At 45.7% G+C, this 18,531-nt stretch overlaps 1 protein-coding gene across 1 annotated transcript in view; it reads right to left on the bottom strand.

Annotated features, from left to right (window-relative positions):
• The window catches only part of ITPK1 (inositol-tetrakisphosphate 1-kinase), an 830,437-nt gene that overhangs the window by 541,089 nt on the left and 270,817 nt on the right, over window positions 1-18,531 (bottom strand). Inside the window, exon 3 of the mRNA XM_069637740.1 lies at window positions 16,761-16,785. Within this exon, the coding sequence (XP_069493841.1) occupies window positions 16,761-16,785 (25 nt within the window). The remainder of the gene's footprint in view (window positions 1-16,760; window positions 16,786-18,531) is intronic.

Below are 18,531 nucleotides of genomic sequence, written 5' to 3'. Positions count from 1 at the left end.
AGGCTTGAACAGAGGGTGGCCGGGGAGATCAGAAAAGAGGACTGATAGAAACAGTTACAATAATTCTGTGTGTGTGGCATACGACTAAAGGTTTCTTTGTTGAATAGACCATTGTTAATATGGGGAAATGACTCAGCTGGAGTATATGTCTAGTGCATTGCCATTGAACAAGGATAAAATAGAGAGGTACCACAAGCAGTGGTTGGTAGAGACCAAAGGGGGAATGCCCTGCCCCTGGCCAGAGCACAGTTCAAATAATAGAAAAGTGCCCATTTGTATTAGTATCTCTCTAACAGCCAAGTATAGCATAAGGGTAAACAAGTGCAAAAGTGAAAAGAGATTTTAGATCTGTGGAGGATGTTAGGTGTATGCCCCGTTAGGTGTATGCCCCGATGTGAAGGTAGTGTCCCCCCAAATGTAGTAACCACCATAGTGCCAGAGGAAGGGCCACAACCCGCGTCTAGTGAAGGGCTCTATCCACTCACTGCACACCCCGCCACAGGTTACACCAATCCAACATATGTGCCCCCGCCAGCCACCGTCCCACCTCCATATCAGCCAACCCCAAACAGCAGTACACGGCGGTAGACCAAAACACTGAAGGAGTTAGAGCAGGCATTGGAAGGAACGCAAGCAGCGTTACCCCGGTTGAGGGCAGTAAAGGGGTTTGGGGGGAGTAAACATGGGTGTGGGTTGGACGAGTGGAGGGCTAGGGACACTTTGTTCAGATTGTGGAAAGCGCAGGTTCTGGGACAGTGAGGTCTGCAGGGAGGTGCATGAAAAGGGACAGGAAGGAGATTGGAACAGTGTAGGTGAGTTTGAGGGCGAGGGAGGTGAGGCAAAAGGGGCACCAGAAATTACGCCAAGGGTAGAACGTTTGTGGAGTGATTGAGGAGCAGGTTTGGGCGCGTAGCAGTGGCAAAGAAAAAGGGAAGTGGCGAAAAGAGAGCGGGGCAAGGACTAGGCAGGCAAATGCTGCTAACACACAAGCGAACTGGGACGACGAATTATGTGCCATGGGTACAAATGAATAAATATAATTTGATCAAGGTGCTCCCGGCCCCTCCTGCTGGGTCTGGGAAGTGGATATACGCCTTCGAGAAACAGACAGCAAGGGTCCCTTTGGCGGTAGGAGACATGACAAAAAGACTTATTGCAATTGTGGGGTGGACCAGGCTGGGGACGTGTAGGTCAAGGCAGGACACCCTGGAGTAAAACTAGATGATGCGCACAATGAGGAAACCTTTAATAACATCAAGGCACAAGTGTGGGATGCACTGACTGGCGTACCCAGACACCCCCCGACCATATGGACCACAGTCCATAAAGCAGTATACATAGGGGAAAATGAAGATGCTGGTCAAAACATTTTAGAAGTGCAGAAGATGTGGCAAGCGGAGACGGGTGACCAGTGGGACCGATTAGTTCCTCTTTTCTATTTCATTATTAAAAGGGAATTACCCAAGGAAGTTCAGATTATAATAATAATACACCATTGTAAAATAATTAAAGAACGAGAAAGCTCAGAGGTTGCAGGTGGAGGAAGCAAAACTTGTAATGAAAATGTTAGCTAAAATAGGATTCCTAGTCATTTCATCGAGGAAAAAAAAAGCATCGAAATGCCACACCATCGGAAAAAAGCATCATTTACCAAAGCATTGACAGGCTATCTTTTACATGTAAAAGTGCCATTCCATCGAAACCAGTCCATCAAAAATAAATGGGCTGGTTTCAATGTAAAATGTAAAAGATAGCATTTCAATGCATTTTTTGTAACGTTAAAACGTTACATGGAGCTGTCCAGTGCTGAAATTTCGGAACTGGCCAGCTCCTTGCAACCCTAACCCTTAATCTAACCCTAGCCCCACCCTAGCCCTACCCTTAATCTAACCCTAGACCCAACCCTTAATCTAATCCTAGACCCAACCCTAGCCCCAACCCTTAATTTAACCCTAAATCCAACCCTAACCCCTAACCCATTATTATTTTAAACCCAATAAATGTCAGAATTAATTTCGATAATACCATCGAATTATAGTCAATGAAAAGGTAATTCGATGTTAGTGCTTTTCGTTGAATATAATTCAATGGTGTGGCATTAGATGAAACTATTTTCGATGAAATGACTATATACCCTAAAATAGCAGTGCAAGGGGCAGTGATGGCAAACACAGAAGAGGTAGCTAGCAAAAGTGGTGCGTGCACCTTCACTATACTTGGAGGGCTCCCCCATAAATCTGGTGGGACGGGATTAGTTGAGCAAGGTGAAGATGATCATTTCCTTTAAGGACCGTGGGGTGGAATGCGTCACCGCAGGTATGTGTGCTTTACGGGCAATGGTCGGTCAATAGACCTTTTTAAAAAAAACAATTCTGAACGACTGCTGTGTGACCGCACAGAGCGGTCTTTCTAAATTGAGCTGTCAGCCCCTGCGAAGCACACAAATGCATGCAGGGGCTGACGGGCACGCCAGGACCCGGAAGCAGACACACGGGATATCGGGTACGTTTGTGTGTGTTTTGAGGGGGCATGGAAAGAGTGTGAGGTGGCAGGGGCTGAGGGTGGGGATTTTGGACTAAAAACGGGAAGAGAGGGTGATGTGTGGAGTGGGATCTAGAGGAGTGGGGGGGTGTCATTATTTCCAATCTTGCAGGCTGCCTAAAATCGTCTGGAAACAAAGAATGCCTTTTGGTTAGGCGACCAATAAAAATCTAAATAATGACATAGAACCCATCATTCAGGCTCGAGTAGGAGAGGTGGTGGTCTGCTGTATCCCTGTAGACCCGGACATGCTTGCCTATGGAATAACACTGCTACTTGATGCAGTGGCCCAGATTGGTAAAGCGTGTTGGCGGTTACCATCAGATTTTATTTTACGACCTTGTGGCAGGCATAATATTGTCACTAGATTTGCAGGGCCTGGTTGTTTCGGCCAAAAGGATTGTTGTGGTTGGAACAGATACGCATTGGGTGCGAGTGGCGGACAGTGCTGTGTATGGACCCAACTGTGCCCCTGAACGAAGTAACAGATGCAGAGTTGTTTGAGAACAGGGATGATGGAGAAATTGTGTTGGCAATTTGCATCCCATGCAACATTATGGTACAATACCCGAAGGTACAATGTTCTTTGATTGCCCTTGTCAATACGCCCCTATTTACTGAAAGTGATTTAGAGCAAGTACCAGAAAGGTTATGGCCAACCAGCGCCCACGACATAGGGCTCTTGCAGGGAGTGGGGCTGGTTAGAATAACATTGAAGCTAGGCGCAGTGCTGCCCAGAGTTAAACTGTACCTGTTGTCCAGAGAGGCGGAGGAGGGCATATGAGATACTATTGTGGCACTCCTGAATCAGGGGATAATACTGCCATCTACCTCACCATGTAACACAGCGATCCATCTGATAAAACCGTCAAAAGGGGAGTCGGATGTTGATTAAGGACCTTCGTCCTGTAAACGACAATGTCCAGGCAGAATTTCCTGTAGTCCTAAATCCTGAAATGATACTATACAGCATCCCTAAGGAGGCGACCCACTTTGCAGCGGTAGATCTTAAAAACGCCTTCTTCTCCATACCCCTACACCCTGATTCACAGTACCTCACTGCATTCACACATGGCAGAATGCGTTTCGAGCACACAAGATTGCCTCAGGGGTACTGGGAGTTGCCCAGCATCTTTAACAGCATTCTACACACTGATTTAGGGAACATTCCAGTGCCCAGTACTATCATTCAGTATATTGACGATTTGCTGGTGGCAGCGACAGCAAACAGCAGTGCAGAAAGGAATCCATCACACTCCTGCAGCTGCTGGCATACACGGGATGCAAGGTAGATCGGGTGAAGCTACAATATGGTCTCCAAGTGTGCTCCATTTGGGCCAGCTAATATCTGTACACAGGAAGAGAATTATACCAGATTGCGCCACTTTAGCACGCAGCACTCCGTCAAGGAGATGCAAAATTGTTTAGGGTTGTGTAATTAAAGTAGGGCCTGGATCCTAGACTATGCAGCGTACACCAGGCCCCGGCTACAGAGCCTCAATGAGGCCAATATGAATGATCATAAAATAGTATCGATGGAGGACATGCTCACCAATTGTAATGCTCTGAAACAAATGATCTGCACAGCCCCAGTGCTGGCCAAGAGTTCCATCTCTTTTCCCATTCAAATGGCCAATTGATTGGTTTCTGTAATGCAGGGCCAGTTCCAATGCGAGCAGACACTTGCTGCATCTGCATTTGCGATCAAGAAAAGCTCCACAATTGTTATGGGGTGTTCTGTGTTCACCATCTTGGAAGGCTCCAAGTCAACTCTGACCGCATCTGCGCATTAAATCATCCTGCCCTGGCCAAACAGTAATTTTGTGAGGTGTAAAACTGCAAATCCTGCCACCTTTTTTTAACAGAGCCGTGCAACAAGGAAGATCTGGTAGCACATGACTGTGCCCTTTGAGAGGGAGGAACATGACATACCGAAGGCAAGGGATGGCCCTCTTGAAGGGGTTGGGGGCGAGTACTTTTCGTTGTTCGTCCAGCAACCATCGACCAGGTTCAGGTTTGAGGCATACTGGGGCAGCAGTAGTATGCTTGGTTGATGGGGTATATGAGGTATTGGTGCAAAAGAGATTACCTATGCACTATTCGGCCCAAGCAACAGAACTCCTAGCGCTCCTTGAGGCGCTTTTAGCATCTCATGGCTGCTGTGTCACCATCTATTCAGATTTGGCTTATGTCACCACCACGGTGAACGCAGGCCTGGCACGGTGGAAGAGGAGGGGTTTTGGAAGAGCTGACTGGTCCCAGTATAACATGCAGTCCTGCTATACAAGCTAATTGACGCTCTATCCCCAACCATCCTTAACAGGGATGGTAAAATGCATCACCCATACTAACAATACAGACAAAGTCTCACTCTGCAACACTGCCGTGGACACAGAAGCCAAGCAAGCATCGCATTTGCCATTGCCGAGTATCCCCGAGTATCCATTGGTAACACAGATCAGGGAACAATTGCCAGACTCCTACAATTCTCTGCTGATTACCCAACTGATTGAACTGCAGGGACGAGCACCACAGGAAGAGGAAGTATTGTGGTTAAAAAGAGGATGCAAGCAGTCCTCAACAGATTTATTGTGGCAGCAAGAAACATCAGGCAAAGCAGTTATGCCAAACTAGTTGCTAGTGGTCGCGTCTGGCCAACTGCATCACCCTTCTCATGTAGCCAAACAACACATTGCCGCAGATATACAGGACTGGTTTGATCCCAATTTCCAGGAGGCAATTACTAAAAATGGTTGTCAACTGTACCACATGTCAGAGTTATAGTACTAGTCTGACTTTACGTCTGACTTTACTTCACTGCACATCAAACTACGCGGACATGGGTGAAAGGTGTAATGGGATCACACTATCCGATAGTAGTTGTGTGTCCCTTCTTACAGTGGTTTAAGGCTGGTCCTCGTGCACACCCCGATGTGAAATGTGTGGCCACATTTTTTGAGAGGTTTTTCCTCGATGGCGCGTCTGCAACCTTTTAAAGGTCAGACAAGGGCACACATTTTTTCAATCAGCTTTTGAAGGAAATGACCGCAATATTGTGCATCAAGCATCGGATGTTTACAATTTACCACCCCAGGCGAATAGAGTTGTTGAGACGATCGATGGTCTTCAAGAGCAAACTTTCCAAGCTTTTCACCCCCCTGATAAAGAATTGGGTGCACCGCTTGCCTCTCGCTCTGTTCAGCATGCGCATGTAGCCCTGTATGGATCTTCATTTATCGCTCCATTAGGTGGTAACGGGGCGCTGCATGCACACGCCTCTATTGCCAATCATAAGAGCATCTGATGCTCACAGGGCTGTGTCCGTTCTAGGAGTAGACATTGGTAGCTACTTTTGTGCCCTAACCAAAGCCACAAAATATATCTCTCAACAGATTGCACCGCTGAGGACGGAAGAAACAACCAGCGCTGTATCTGATCCTCCATTTTATCAAAAATGTTGTCTGCCGGTGGAACGATCCCAGATATAACAGCCCTTTTGGGGTGGTGTATGCTACTGAAAGAGTGCAGTAAAAGTTAGTGAATTACACTACTGAGTACATTTATCTGATGTTTGCAAAGCGCCCCAGACCACTCCTCCTTCCCCAAAATTAATGCAGTACTGGACAGTGTGCGTTAAGTGCCCGTCCAATAATACCCTGTTCCCATGTGAACATTCTATAAATTAATGGGCAACTGCAGATTGACAGATTTTTTTTCTTATAAAAGAAGGGCAAATATAAATACATATGTACCACAAGTATACCTCTATGATAAATAACAATGATGTTAATCATTATTTCCACTGAGAGCACCCTGTTGTGTTCTCTCACTCTCTCTCACTCTATTTATTTGCCTTGCAAGGGCACATAAGATAGTAAAGCTGCTGTGGGAGGCACAGAGAGTGGCGCTCCTATATTCAATCTTTTAGTTTCGAGTTTTTTTGTCCCTTAGAACATACTGTTTTGAAATATTTGCATTCCCATCTTTTGGATTTTTAGATCTCCAGTACCTCAGATAGACATCCCATGCGTTAGATTGCATTTAATGAATCTATGTCTAAAACTTGCAAATAGAAGAGCAATGTTGCGGAAGGCTGCATGTTAAAAAGCAGTCCCTTGCAAAGTCGCTCTTTCAACCTCCTTCCACTTGTTCTTTTCAGGAGGGTGTTGGGCGTCCCTACGTTGCAACCTCCTGCTGCTGCATTGCCCCACAGCTCCCCCCCAACCCCCAGCCCCATTACTACCGATTTCCCCCAGGTCCAGATACTTATTTTTTTCGACGCCCACTCCATCTTCATTGCGTTCTCCAGAGCGCTCCCACGAAGCGCGACACATTGTGCATCGCTGAAGGTGCGTAGTCTTCTGTGCACCGTGTTTTGCAGAAGCAGTCTGGATACCATAGTTGCATTAATCGCATTTGTCCAATACCCATTCTGAAAAGGCAAGGTTTTCTGCTGTTTTACTAGATCATGTGATGACAAAAATCTTATGCAGTCATTTTTCTTCATTTGCTGGTCAAGCCCTGCAATAGCCCACGAATGCCAGGTCTATTTTCCGATCTACTAAAGTATCTACTATAGCAATCTTTGTTGGACCTCATGGTCACAGGCACCTGCCTACATTTCAAAACGTAAAACCCTGAGATTTGCATCACACATGCCCCGCTCACATTCACTGAAGACTCTGCCCACTTTTGCCCACCAGCCCTGCACCAAAAAATATTTTCTCTCTGTCCCTGGGTTCTTTAATTTAAATAAAAAAGTGAAAGAGCCCTGGCACCATCACTAATTGCACCAACCAACCCATCTATGTATCAAGTTCAAATGCCAGGTGTGAGTAGTTCATCTAGAGGCCTGTCTTTTCTCTTTCATCGTCCATTTTCTCTACGACGTTTTCATGTGTACTCTGAATTTCCATGCAAATGTTGCCTTAATAGAACCATTTGTTTTTGAAGCGGTCAAAACTGCAATCCTTATTTGGACAAACCCCCTGCTAGAAATTAAATGAAAGGTGTTGATTTAATTTAATTAAGGGGGGCGGGGACAGAAATTCTCCACTGTGTGCAATTTATAAATATAATTTTAGTTTTTATGGTTCGTACAGTAAACCGCAATTGTTTTTTCTGGATTTTCATGAAACCACAAACTGAAGAGTTTTCCAAGAATCGTTAGCAAGAAGGAGCTGAGGGTTGCAAAGCAGTCACTTGCTCGAATCCTTTGCCATGTGGAACTTGAAGGCTAGCGTCACACACACCCTTTTGCCTCCAGCACTGTCATGCAAAGTGAGCTGGTGGCAAAGAGCCCTTCCTCACAGTGAAACATGCAGCGTCTTCACTGCAACTCGCCTCAGTTAACTTGTAGCCTGGTCTTTCACATGAAGAGGCTGCACAACATATCCACCCTCTGATGTCACAGATTGAAGGGTCCTGTCAAACAGCCAGAAACCCGGAGACGCCATGCTCTTCCCCAGAGGCACGGAGAAGAGCGTGCACACCCAGAGTCTCCGGGCTAAATCCAGAGACTAGGTAGGTATGGTCACTGGTTGGAATTTTGGCAGTCTACTCAGCCATTCATCATTGCAGTTATTTGTCATTAATACCAAGAGACCACCTTGGTGGGATCTGGTCTTATACAAATATACTGGTTATGTTGTGTTATAGCCAGAAACCGACTCTGAAAGCTGACAAAGCAATTAAGGATCTGTACTGGTTAGCTAAATAATGACTCTCGGAATCTAGATCACTGCTGTTATCGAAAACCCAAGCCATGTCCACCTCATTGACTTCAAGTTCAACGATCACCAAATCAATGTAGTCATAAGTGCTTTCCTGGCTAACCAATGATAACAGAAACTCACACTGCTATGTCTGGTTCATACAATCAAGCTTGAGAAACAAACAAGCAATTTTAGGCCCATGAAGATACCTAAATTTAGGATAAAGGGGTGGTCTTGATGGGGTCTCGAAACCATATGTTTAGTATTATGCGCTATAGAAGCCACATTAGAAACATGAATTACAGGGAACTTGTGTACAGAGAATTAGTAAATGTGTACGATTGCCTTTCAGAGTCAGTTCCAGAGCAAAGCAATACTAGGCATGTGTTTCGGCTGCCACCGGCATTGGGCCTTAAACTTGCCCTAAAAGGAGTGACACGCCGCAAATGTGTTCAGCTAAGGAGGTCACAACATGACTCACTTCCTATAGCTGGAAAATAATTCAGTCTGGGCCCAGCTAGTTTAAGAGCTTGGAACCCATGCACTCTACTTCCTAGATGCCAGAGACCTCTGGCATCTTCACAGAGTAAGCAGCCATGTAAATTGTGGCTCCCAACACTGTACCTTTCTGACATACCTAATGAACGCCAGTCCCACTGTTTCTCAAGAGTAAGGCTTGCCAAGAGAGGGAAGCTGGCTTCATCTCCACTGCAGTCAGGGTTTAAGAGCGGTCCGGGCAGTGTCCCGCAGCCATCTCTCCTTCAGTCTCACATTATCTTCAGTACTAGTCACTTAATAGCTAAGCTCACTTTAAAGGAGTACAGCCATTGTGCTTCGTTATCCTACGTCTTTGTGATACAAAGTTTAGAGTAGGAGATGTACTGGACTATGGCTATTAGAAACACTGTCACGAAAAATAGTTCTAGCCCAACTACAATATAATGTTGCAGAATACGAAGCACCATTTAAATGGCAAACTCCTCCGCAAGACTGGGTAATAACATTACGAAAGGGCTGCCTCTGTTGAGGGTCATAAGTAGGACACGGGCAATGTGATGAAATTTCCAAGAATTATTTATTAACAAATGAATATAATGCCTAGCTTTCCCTATTGCTATGGGGTCTTCCCAACCTAAATAAATAACTACGGTGCTGATCAGTCGTCGGGAAATATCAAAAATAAAGAGTCTGCTGTCCCAAAAAACAAATCCTAACTGATCCTGCCATTATTCAAAACCAACTCAGGCCATGAGCATGGCTCCCTTCTCCTGATGAGACAGTGGTCTGCTTGTATTTTTAGAGTGGATCTTCTTAATAAACAATCTCTGGTCACCTTTCGTATCAAATACTGTAACTCCTCTATAATGTCTTTGGGTTTTCCCTTAATCTTAGTGAGTGCTGTCCAAGTAACCTTTCCTGCACTTGTTTTGTCTTTTGATTCTGGTTACTTGGCCCTGTATATCCTTGTGGGATATATTTTCTGGCTGATGTACATTCTCTTTTAGCTTTGGTTTATCCCAGCTATCTTATCTTAACATCTTTTAGCTCTACTTTATATTCTCCTTTCTCAGGTGTATTCCAGTTGGAATTTCTTGAACAATGGAATATTCTCCCCTCTTCCCAAGGTAATCTTATCCACTATTTAACAGTCTCTTTCTCAGGTTTACTTATAATCCACTTTTTCTTAGTATTACAGTTCCATTTGATCAACAGTGCATTTTGGACTTTGTCAATTTCACTGGGATAGGTTTCGCTGATTGCATTAGGAGTCCCACTTGGCCTCCCTATACGCCCATTCTCCCCGTTACCTTTGGTGTCACAGCGGAACGTCTCCGGGGCCTGCAGTCGCTCGGGTCCGTCTCTCTCTTGGTTTCTGTGTCACCTTATTCTCGCTGAAGTCTGATTTTCACTCTTCTCTTGCCTGCGTTCCGGTGACCCGTCTGGTGGCTGACATTCCAGCAGGGTGGTGTCAGCATAGTTAAACGGGCAAAGTGGCCACCAGGTAACCTACCTGGTCATTCCACCACTGGGATTCGTACTCTGGTTTCCTCGGTTATGCACAGACTGCCCACGCGGGGTCTCCAGTGTCTGCTTTCCTCATTCAGAGCAGTTCTGAACTTTGCGGGCCTCACCTCTCACCTGTGTTACGCTGTCAGGGTACCCCCCCTGCTTGCGTATCCGTTTCTCCTGCACTCTCCGATTCAACGTGTCCACTATATTCAACCTCCTCGTTACAGTTGATTGGTAGCCAAGACAGTTTTGTTCCTTGGTGATCAAGGCATACATTAACTTTACCTTACCTTCAGCCCAGTCCCTGGAATTGTTGCCGTTTTGCCTCTCAGATAGTCCCATGTATGCCATCATAGGAGGAACAGTTTAGGGAGTTCTTGACAGGAACGAGGGTCATTGTCCCCTAGGGAAGAGTCTCTTCCAGTGAGGTCCCAATCGCCCAGACCCCTAGGAAGGGTCTTGCGGAGCTGGCTCACCTCTCCAGCATCACAGGGGGAGGCTCCCCTTTGGGGAGAATGGACAAACACCCTCAAATCGTTAACCCTCCTACCGTCTTTTAAAAATTCAGTTACATTTGAGCAGCCACACTCCCCCAGACACTAAGCTTACAACTTCCAGGAAGATAACTACTCAGAATGCCAGCTTCTTAATACAGCAGAGTGTGTCTCAAACACTTGTGTATGAGCGCGATATAAATAAAATATCATTTGAACATAGAGCCCACAGGCCGTTCCCAGTCCCAAAAGGCAGTCCTGTGGCTCTGCAAACATCGCATGTTGCAGAGGACTGTGATCCGACAGAGGAGATCAAAGACAATGCTACTTGGCCACAGTATCTGTTGCTCTGCACAGCATTGCAGGTGCAATTCGCAAATTCATTAAAAGCAAGAGAGTCTAAAAGTACAGCAATTTAAAGCAAAGTAAATAATGATGAGCGAAACGCGCAACCAACCAAAATAAACACAGAAATAAAATTCTCGACCCAAGTAAACAGCTGTTTTCTTTAAAACACAATCTGAATTGCACTTTTATATGCAGCCACAGGGAGCGATTTTGGCACCATTTGGAAACAAAGAATTCAATTATTCTGGGCTCAACAAGATGCACCAAAATGTCCTATAAACAAACCCTGGTGCCTGGTATCTTATTGCCAGGACGCCACACCCGAAGCCTGTTCTTTATGTGAAACAAAGGGAACCCCACAGGATGTACTGCATTTTAGCTCACATTCTTTTAGGGGTCTTAACCCAACACCCGCGTGCAGCATGATCGTTTTAAATAATTGGTAGCAGCAGGAGTGCACACCCCCACCAAGTGGTTTTAGGTACGCTCACTTCACCGGCTTGCAGTATTTTGGGGTTCAAGTTTTACACCACACCAATTTAAAAATCCACCACCCGCCACTCATTATTTTGTTCATTTTCATAAGCCTGACGCAGCGGAGTATTTGAATACAAACTGGCCCGTGGTCCGATTGAGTTCGACGCCCCAGTTCTATTGAAACCATAAAAGTGACCCTTTCAACTTCCATGCGTTAATTTTTTGAGGGGAAGTTGGGAGTTCACCTTAATTAAATAATTACATGTAGAAACAGCGTCATTGGCTCGAACAGTGGATACTATTTTACAACATGCCTGCTCAAAAAGCTCTGAGCCGCCTCAATCCCACTTCGCAAGCCACCATCTACTTCCGGTCAGCCTCTGGCAACCTACTTGCTATCCAAACTATGAGGGCCAAAGTTTCTGAGAACTGGCGCAACCCTTTCAAATGCCCCCTCAGAACTGACATTTAGTTTTGCAGCTTTATAAAGACCTCTTCCGCGCCGATTTCAGCTCAGTCGGAACATTACCCGGGCCACATGTTCCCACCCTTGCACCACTGCCTGACAGCTAGTGCATGGGCGTCATTTTAGGGGGGGGGGCGGGGGTGTATGTCCCCCCCCAACTTTCATGGCACACTATTTTGTCCCCATTCATTTGAATGGGGCACCTTTTCTTCAGAGGTCATGTCCCCCCCCCCAACATTTTCAGCAAAGTTTCTCCACTGAGCTAGCGGCCGACAGACAGACAAGCAGAAGGCCCTGACAGGTCAGACCACCTGTGAGGCTCAGCTTCCTTTTTGGAGTAATGGGCACGCACTCGTGGATAAGCCATCTCTCATCTTCCGGGCAGCACAGCAAACTCAGCACTTCACTTAGTTGAAATCTGCAAAGCAGTCACATTCCATGGGCTCTTCAAAAGGTACCAGCTCAAGGGCACACAGATGCAGTTGGCAAGTGGTACCGAAAGTCTTACAAAAATAAAACTTAAAAAACACCATAACCACTGTGAATGGGAACAGAAATAGCCAACAATATGTACGCTAGCCAACCCCCCAAAAATACAAATATACTTCCGAACTCTGCATACGAGTGGGCAACTGGAGCACATCTCGAGCCCAGCATCACACTACACCTTTAGCACACACACAGCCCTTGGGCATTGTGGCACTGTTACTTGAGGGGTGCTTAGTTAAAGGGAAGGTACAAGTCGGTTATGCATTTACATGTTGTACATCAATACATTTGCGCACAGGTTATATATACATTTTGCAGGATAACAGGAGATGCAGTAAGCAATCACATGAGGCGAGTGTGGCGTTCATCAAGCGAAGAGCGTGGTTTTCATGGCCTGGCGGAAAGCCATGAGTGATTCTCCAGCTCGAAGAGTTGGTGGTAGGGCATTCCTCAACTACCTCCTTCTCTTTTAAACTGCCCCAGCAAATCAAAGCATTGGATTTCCAACATGTTTTCAACCCTTCCGAGCTCCAGTCCGCAATGGATTCGCACACACCTGAACCATCACAAAAACAATCCTTTTACCCTTGGACATCCACCCCTCCCTTTGTCTGTGGCACTTGTTACATATTTTCTGGTGTCCAGTCAAAGTATCGAAATAAAAGGATCATTTGACTTTTTCGAATCCAAAAAGGATCGAGAGAAAAAAAAGGGTCGAATGCTTTTTTCTTTATATTTTTTTGTTTTGTATGTAAAAAAAGTATTTTTTAAAAGAGAAAACGGGGGGTTGGGAAGGAACCCCCCATTAAAAAAAAAAAAAAAAAAAACAACCCTTTTTTCGATCCTTTTGGCGTCGAAAAAAAAGGCATTCGACCCTTTTGTTTTCGAATATTTTCTATCCTCTGATCGTCCTTCTCCTTCGTCCTCCTTTCCTCTGCAAATGAAGGTCTGAGAAAAGGTGCAGAATACGCCAACTTTCAGACACGTTGGGCGCTCCGAGACCACTACAATGGCGAGTTTGGGCAGTACAAAAGCATTGTACTGTAACAGGACACAACATGAAGTGCATGAGGACTGGTTCATTTGCTTTTGGAAATGAAAGGGCAAAAGAGAAGTCCGGTATGTAGAAATCACATGTTATCTAATCCAAGGACGTGTGACACCAGCGCCTGAATAGACAGAGTGCATCAACCGGCAATGGGGCTTTTCAAATATCATGCCGAATGAAGCCTAAGCCTCTCAGTAAGAGGCACAACTGGGACAGAGTGAGGCCTCGGATGTAGGAGATTGTAAGTTCAGGAACGCCTGCTTGGACTTTAGTTTTCCAGTACTTTTCAACAAACCAAAACCTATGGCTCCATGTCTTTGGGACATAATGTATTCAGTCCTGCACTCTCATGTAACAAGCTAATATGTGGGTGATGTAGGCTTAGATCTCTTCATTGATGTAATAAGTGTAAGGTGTGTGACGAAGTCCCCCTGAATGGTGGCTCAGGGGGCGGGTCCACTCCAAGCCAGTGGAGGGGTGGATGAGGCGAATCCCCAGGTCACTCTCCCGTGTTCTGCATCAAGAGGCAGAGGTCAGTCGCCCTGAACTCACCAGACGCCCTCCCCAAGTTAGGGAACCCAAGTAGGTGCTTTACAGTCCCCCTCCTGCGCAGGAGACCACAAACCTACTTTTCCTGGGTCCCGCAAGGTTCACTGACCTGCTTCAAATGTTCCCAAACACACTCACTGCTACACCACCCTAAGCATTAAGGGAGACGTAATAATCTTGCTTTACACCCCGAGCCATCCCAAACTTTATTTTCCACGGACAAGACACACACACAGACATACGTTTATCGATCGAGGGTTGATATAGTTTTAGTGTAGCCCATGTGAGCCCAGAAAGCTGGATCTATCACAGGGCCACCTTAGCCTAGGAACACAGGTGAAGGCCTGCGCCCAGTCCCCCACGCAGGGCGAGAGGAAATCTCCATATCCGTCTGGAAGTGTGGGTTGTAGGAACAGGCAGGTGCATGTGGGTGTAGGCGTTTGGAGCCCGGTACAAGGACTGTGGAGTAGTGGATATTGGTGGAGGCGAAAGGGGGAGAAGAAGCTAGGAGGCGATGTGAGTCTGGAAAAGCTAAAACCAGGAGAAAGTGAAGAGTTGCAGATGTGATTGTAGCAGGAGACACAGAATGTTTGGAGAAGAGGGTAGAATCAAGAAGAGGGGTACAGAGTTGAAGAAGGTGGTTATATATGGAGAGGAGGTGGCTAGAGTCAGCAGAAAGCTGTGAGAACAGGAGGAAGTGGTGACGGTAAGGATGAGGCATGAACAACTGAAGGAGATGGTGGAGAAATCAGCAAGAGTAGGGGATGAATCAGGAGGATGGGCTGGCCCAAGGCAGGTAGAGCGTGGGTCTCCTCCCACCTCTGAGCTCAGAGTAGTGACAAAAGCCCAGGGGTCCAGGCCGGAGGGTGGAGAAGGGGCCTTAGGAGCTAAGTGCAAGGATAGACTCCTGGTTCCAACTCCAAAACCTTGAGAAGTTGTAGTTGGACCTACACCTGGTGAAGGTGGCAGAGGTATATAGTTGAGCGGTTCCAAGGAGCCAAGTCGGATTCGGACTTGTGGAGAACCCTCGGCGGGGGACCAGGAAACTGCAGTCAGTGAGGAACGGAAACCACCCTGGGAACATAGGGCGAGAGATTTGGTTCAGGCATTTATTCATAAGATCTTTTTCTGGCTAACATCAGTGTTGACCTTTTGTTGTACTGAGAAATAAAAAGACTGTACACCATACTTCCTGCGCCTGGTATTTTGTGAATCCCACTAAACCTCCATGACAGGTGGCAGATCAGAAATGTTTACAAAAGGAAAGCCCTGAGCTGGAATATGACATCAAAGTGGCATGTCGCAAACCCCCCTCCCACGTTAATCCCAATGCTTTAGATGAAGCAGTTGTAAATGTCCCGACTCGTGATTTGGCCCAATGTTTCTTCCATTCAGGCATAAGAACGTATGCTCACCCACCCTTTTCAATGCGCTACAATGGACCAATGAAAGATGCCTTGGTTCCCGGCACTGCCTGGGCATTACCTAAACACACAACACATTCCACCCACGGGTTCTCGGTTTCTATGGGACCTGAGGATGCGAGAGCAGCAGCAGAATGCAAATTATGAGTGTAGCAAAATGTGCCAACCAATTGCCTATGTAGCCTGCGCCGGGCTGAGATAAACATCAGCTGCCAGGCAGGTAGTGTAAAAAGGAGAACACAGTATTAGATATTGCAAAGCATGAGGGCACAGCCTGCGCCTGTCTAAAGGGCAAGTTAGGCTAACAGAAGCCTTCCATTACGGAAAGAGAAAGACAGAGAAAGCTTTCGGTCCTGAGAGGAGGAGGCATACACAGTCACTGGGAAAACATACCAACTGAAAGACAGTCACACAAGCACAAAGGGGAAGTCCAAAAGGGTAAGCCCGGAGACTGTGGCCAAAGAAGCGGAAGGTAGAGTAAATGGGCCTGGATAAGTTTACCGCCCCACTGACTCGCTAGAAATAAAATCACATGATCCTTGCACTCATTACTGAATTCAATTCAAAGTCACAACTTTTACAACTGCACGAAAACAAACAGAAACGAACTCCTAACTGCCGCTTATTTATTTTTAAAATACAGAAAATAAGCAAAAAAAAGTGCAGACAAAGCTTAAAAACATGTGGCTTAGAATTGGCAACGTCGCTACTCAAACTAAATGCATTGAACTATTGACGTGGGCCATTGGTCCCATTAAAACATCGACTATTAAACCCAGTGCTTGGTAACCTGACAAGTTTCTGCCATTTGTGAAGCAATTTCCTGAAGTTCATCTGGACATGAAGGATCACTCAGATACCCCTCTCTCACCAATCAGACGCGGCATAACGATGTTCCTTTATCTGAGTAGTCTGTCCATACACTGGCATCTTAGTGCAAGACTCAAACTGTGTTTTCACAGATCTGTGCAGCACCAAAAATGCTTTTGAAAGAGGATTTGACGCACACATGAAAAATGTTAATAGACCGTGCCTATCCTGGAAATACCTCGACGGTAAGAACAAAAAAATAAAAAGTGACGACGGGCTTTTAAAAGCTGTTCCCTTCGAAGTGCCTCTCGCGCCATAACCAATGCCATCATCATTACATTTATGAGACAAATAAGCCCAAACTTACAGATGGTGATCAGATTTTCTTACCTGTATGACTTCTATCCCTCGTTTCCTAGAAAGCAAAGCAGAAGGGTTAGTTAGGAATTGATTTTATTCCGTACGCACAATTGATAAGCTATTGCATCTAATCCATGCAGACATTGAAAATAGATATTTACAATTATGTGCAATCAAAAGAACACTGCATACAGTTAGACAGAAACACAGCCCCGCGCAAGCTTTTATATCACTAAAGTACCTATAGATTAACTAAAAGAATCCCTGAAGGGATACTGAGTGGTGTGGATTATAATTTGAAATGTATTTGATCAACTAAGATTCCATGCTTGTCCTCTCAAATTAGAGGAGTCGGGACACCTGCACCAGCGAACATTGTGCAGGGATTTCAGCAAAAGGTTTCTGCAACCTAATGCCTGAGAGAGCAAGAGCCAGTAGTTTAAGCCAGAATCCTCTCGGCAATTATATTACACAGCCTGAAAGGAAATATAGTACCGAATCTACCAAACCACCCACATGCTGGTAGTGAAAAGCATGGCTCTGCGTTGGTCACATCGCTTGGCAAATCTGTAGGTGAAACTGCCTATGCAAATTTGTCATGCTGCCACATGTGGTATCACTTACCTGACCAATGACAGAACTAGGCACCGATTGGTTAACCCTAACTTTAGTATGCCTCCACCACCTGCCATCTATCCAAGCCCAGTTGTGCGCCAGCTGGCAGCAACGGACTCTGGTTGCCCACCCACAGGGAATACAGGGTGAGCAGCCCAAACTATGGGTAAAACCAGGTGCATCTTCCAAGGGTTCCGCACAACTTCAGAGACGTGCAGTACTTTCAGCTACAAAGCAAACAAATATTGGCAAAGCAGACCATTTTGGATCTTGTATAGTCATTTGCCAGGCAATGATAGAACACCATTGCTAACACCATTGATCGGATGTTGCCATTTTACGAATACCATCATTGTCCAGGTATTAACATCCCAAGGAAGAGGACGCAGCAAGTATTGCTTTCATATAGCTGGCATTATTTGCCCAGGTACTAACATAATTCCAGGTATCACCATCAAATGTTTGAATTTGAAACCACCCTACACCTCGCTGCACAAATCACATGACTAATTTGTGAAGGCGAGATAGCCTTGCGTTCTGATCTTAGTGATCGATTGAGGCGAATAGCAGTTATATGGTCCACACGATTCCCTATACGGCCAACTCGGCCCTTCGTCTTTCAGAGCTGGATAATTTAAGTGCAACTGATTTGGGTGATCGTAACCTGTCATTTTCAGTGCTAATAAATAGAATCGCTGTGGTAGCAAGTTCTGTGTATAAAGGCATTATTTTAGTATAATAACTGGATGCCCCAATACATGCTCATACCGCCAGGTAAATAATGCATTGCTCAAGGAAAGATGACGCTTGGGTAGATATCAGTATCCCTCAATAGTACATTCCTAATGTATAACAATACCTTTTCATCAGGTCTTTAATTGACAAACCTTAAGCACTTAATAGCATCATCGCTGCCTCTTCCATTGTCCATTCACTTCTGCATGGTGGCTTTCATTGCCCCCATTAAGTCATTGATTGATCTATCAGAACTAGCCTATTAAAGTTCCTTGTAAGCTCTTTCATTGCCCTTTCAAAATCCCAATTCCCGTATTTCCCCTGTGCCCCCTATTGAGCCTCTTTTCACTGCTGTGCGTCCATGCATCTAGAGAAGTTAGAAAATGTTATCTTCTGGGCCCGACTCCTGCCAGCAACAGGGGGAGAGACGACACCCGGCTGCTTCTACCTG

This window comes from Ambystoma mexicanum, chromosome 14, assembly GCF_040938575.1.
Source record: "Ambystoma mexicanum isolate Mex_15411 chromosome 14, UKY_AmexF1_1, whole genome shotgun sequence".
NCBI classification, from domain to species: domain Eukaryota; kingdom Metazoa; phylum Chordata; class Amphibia; order Caudata; family Ambystomatidae; genus Ambystoma; species Ambystoma mexicanum.
This window is presented reverse-complemented; position numbering and strand designations above follow the sequence as displayed.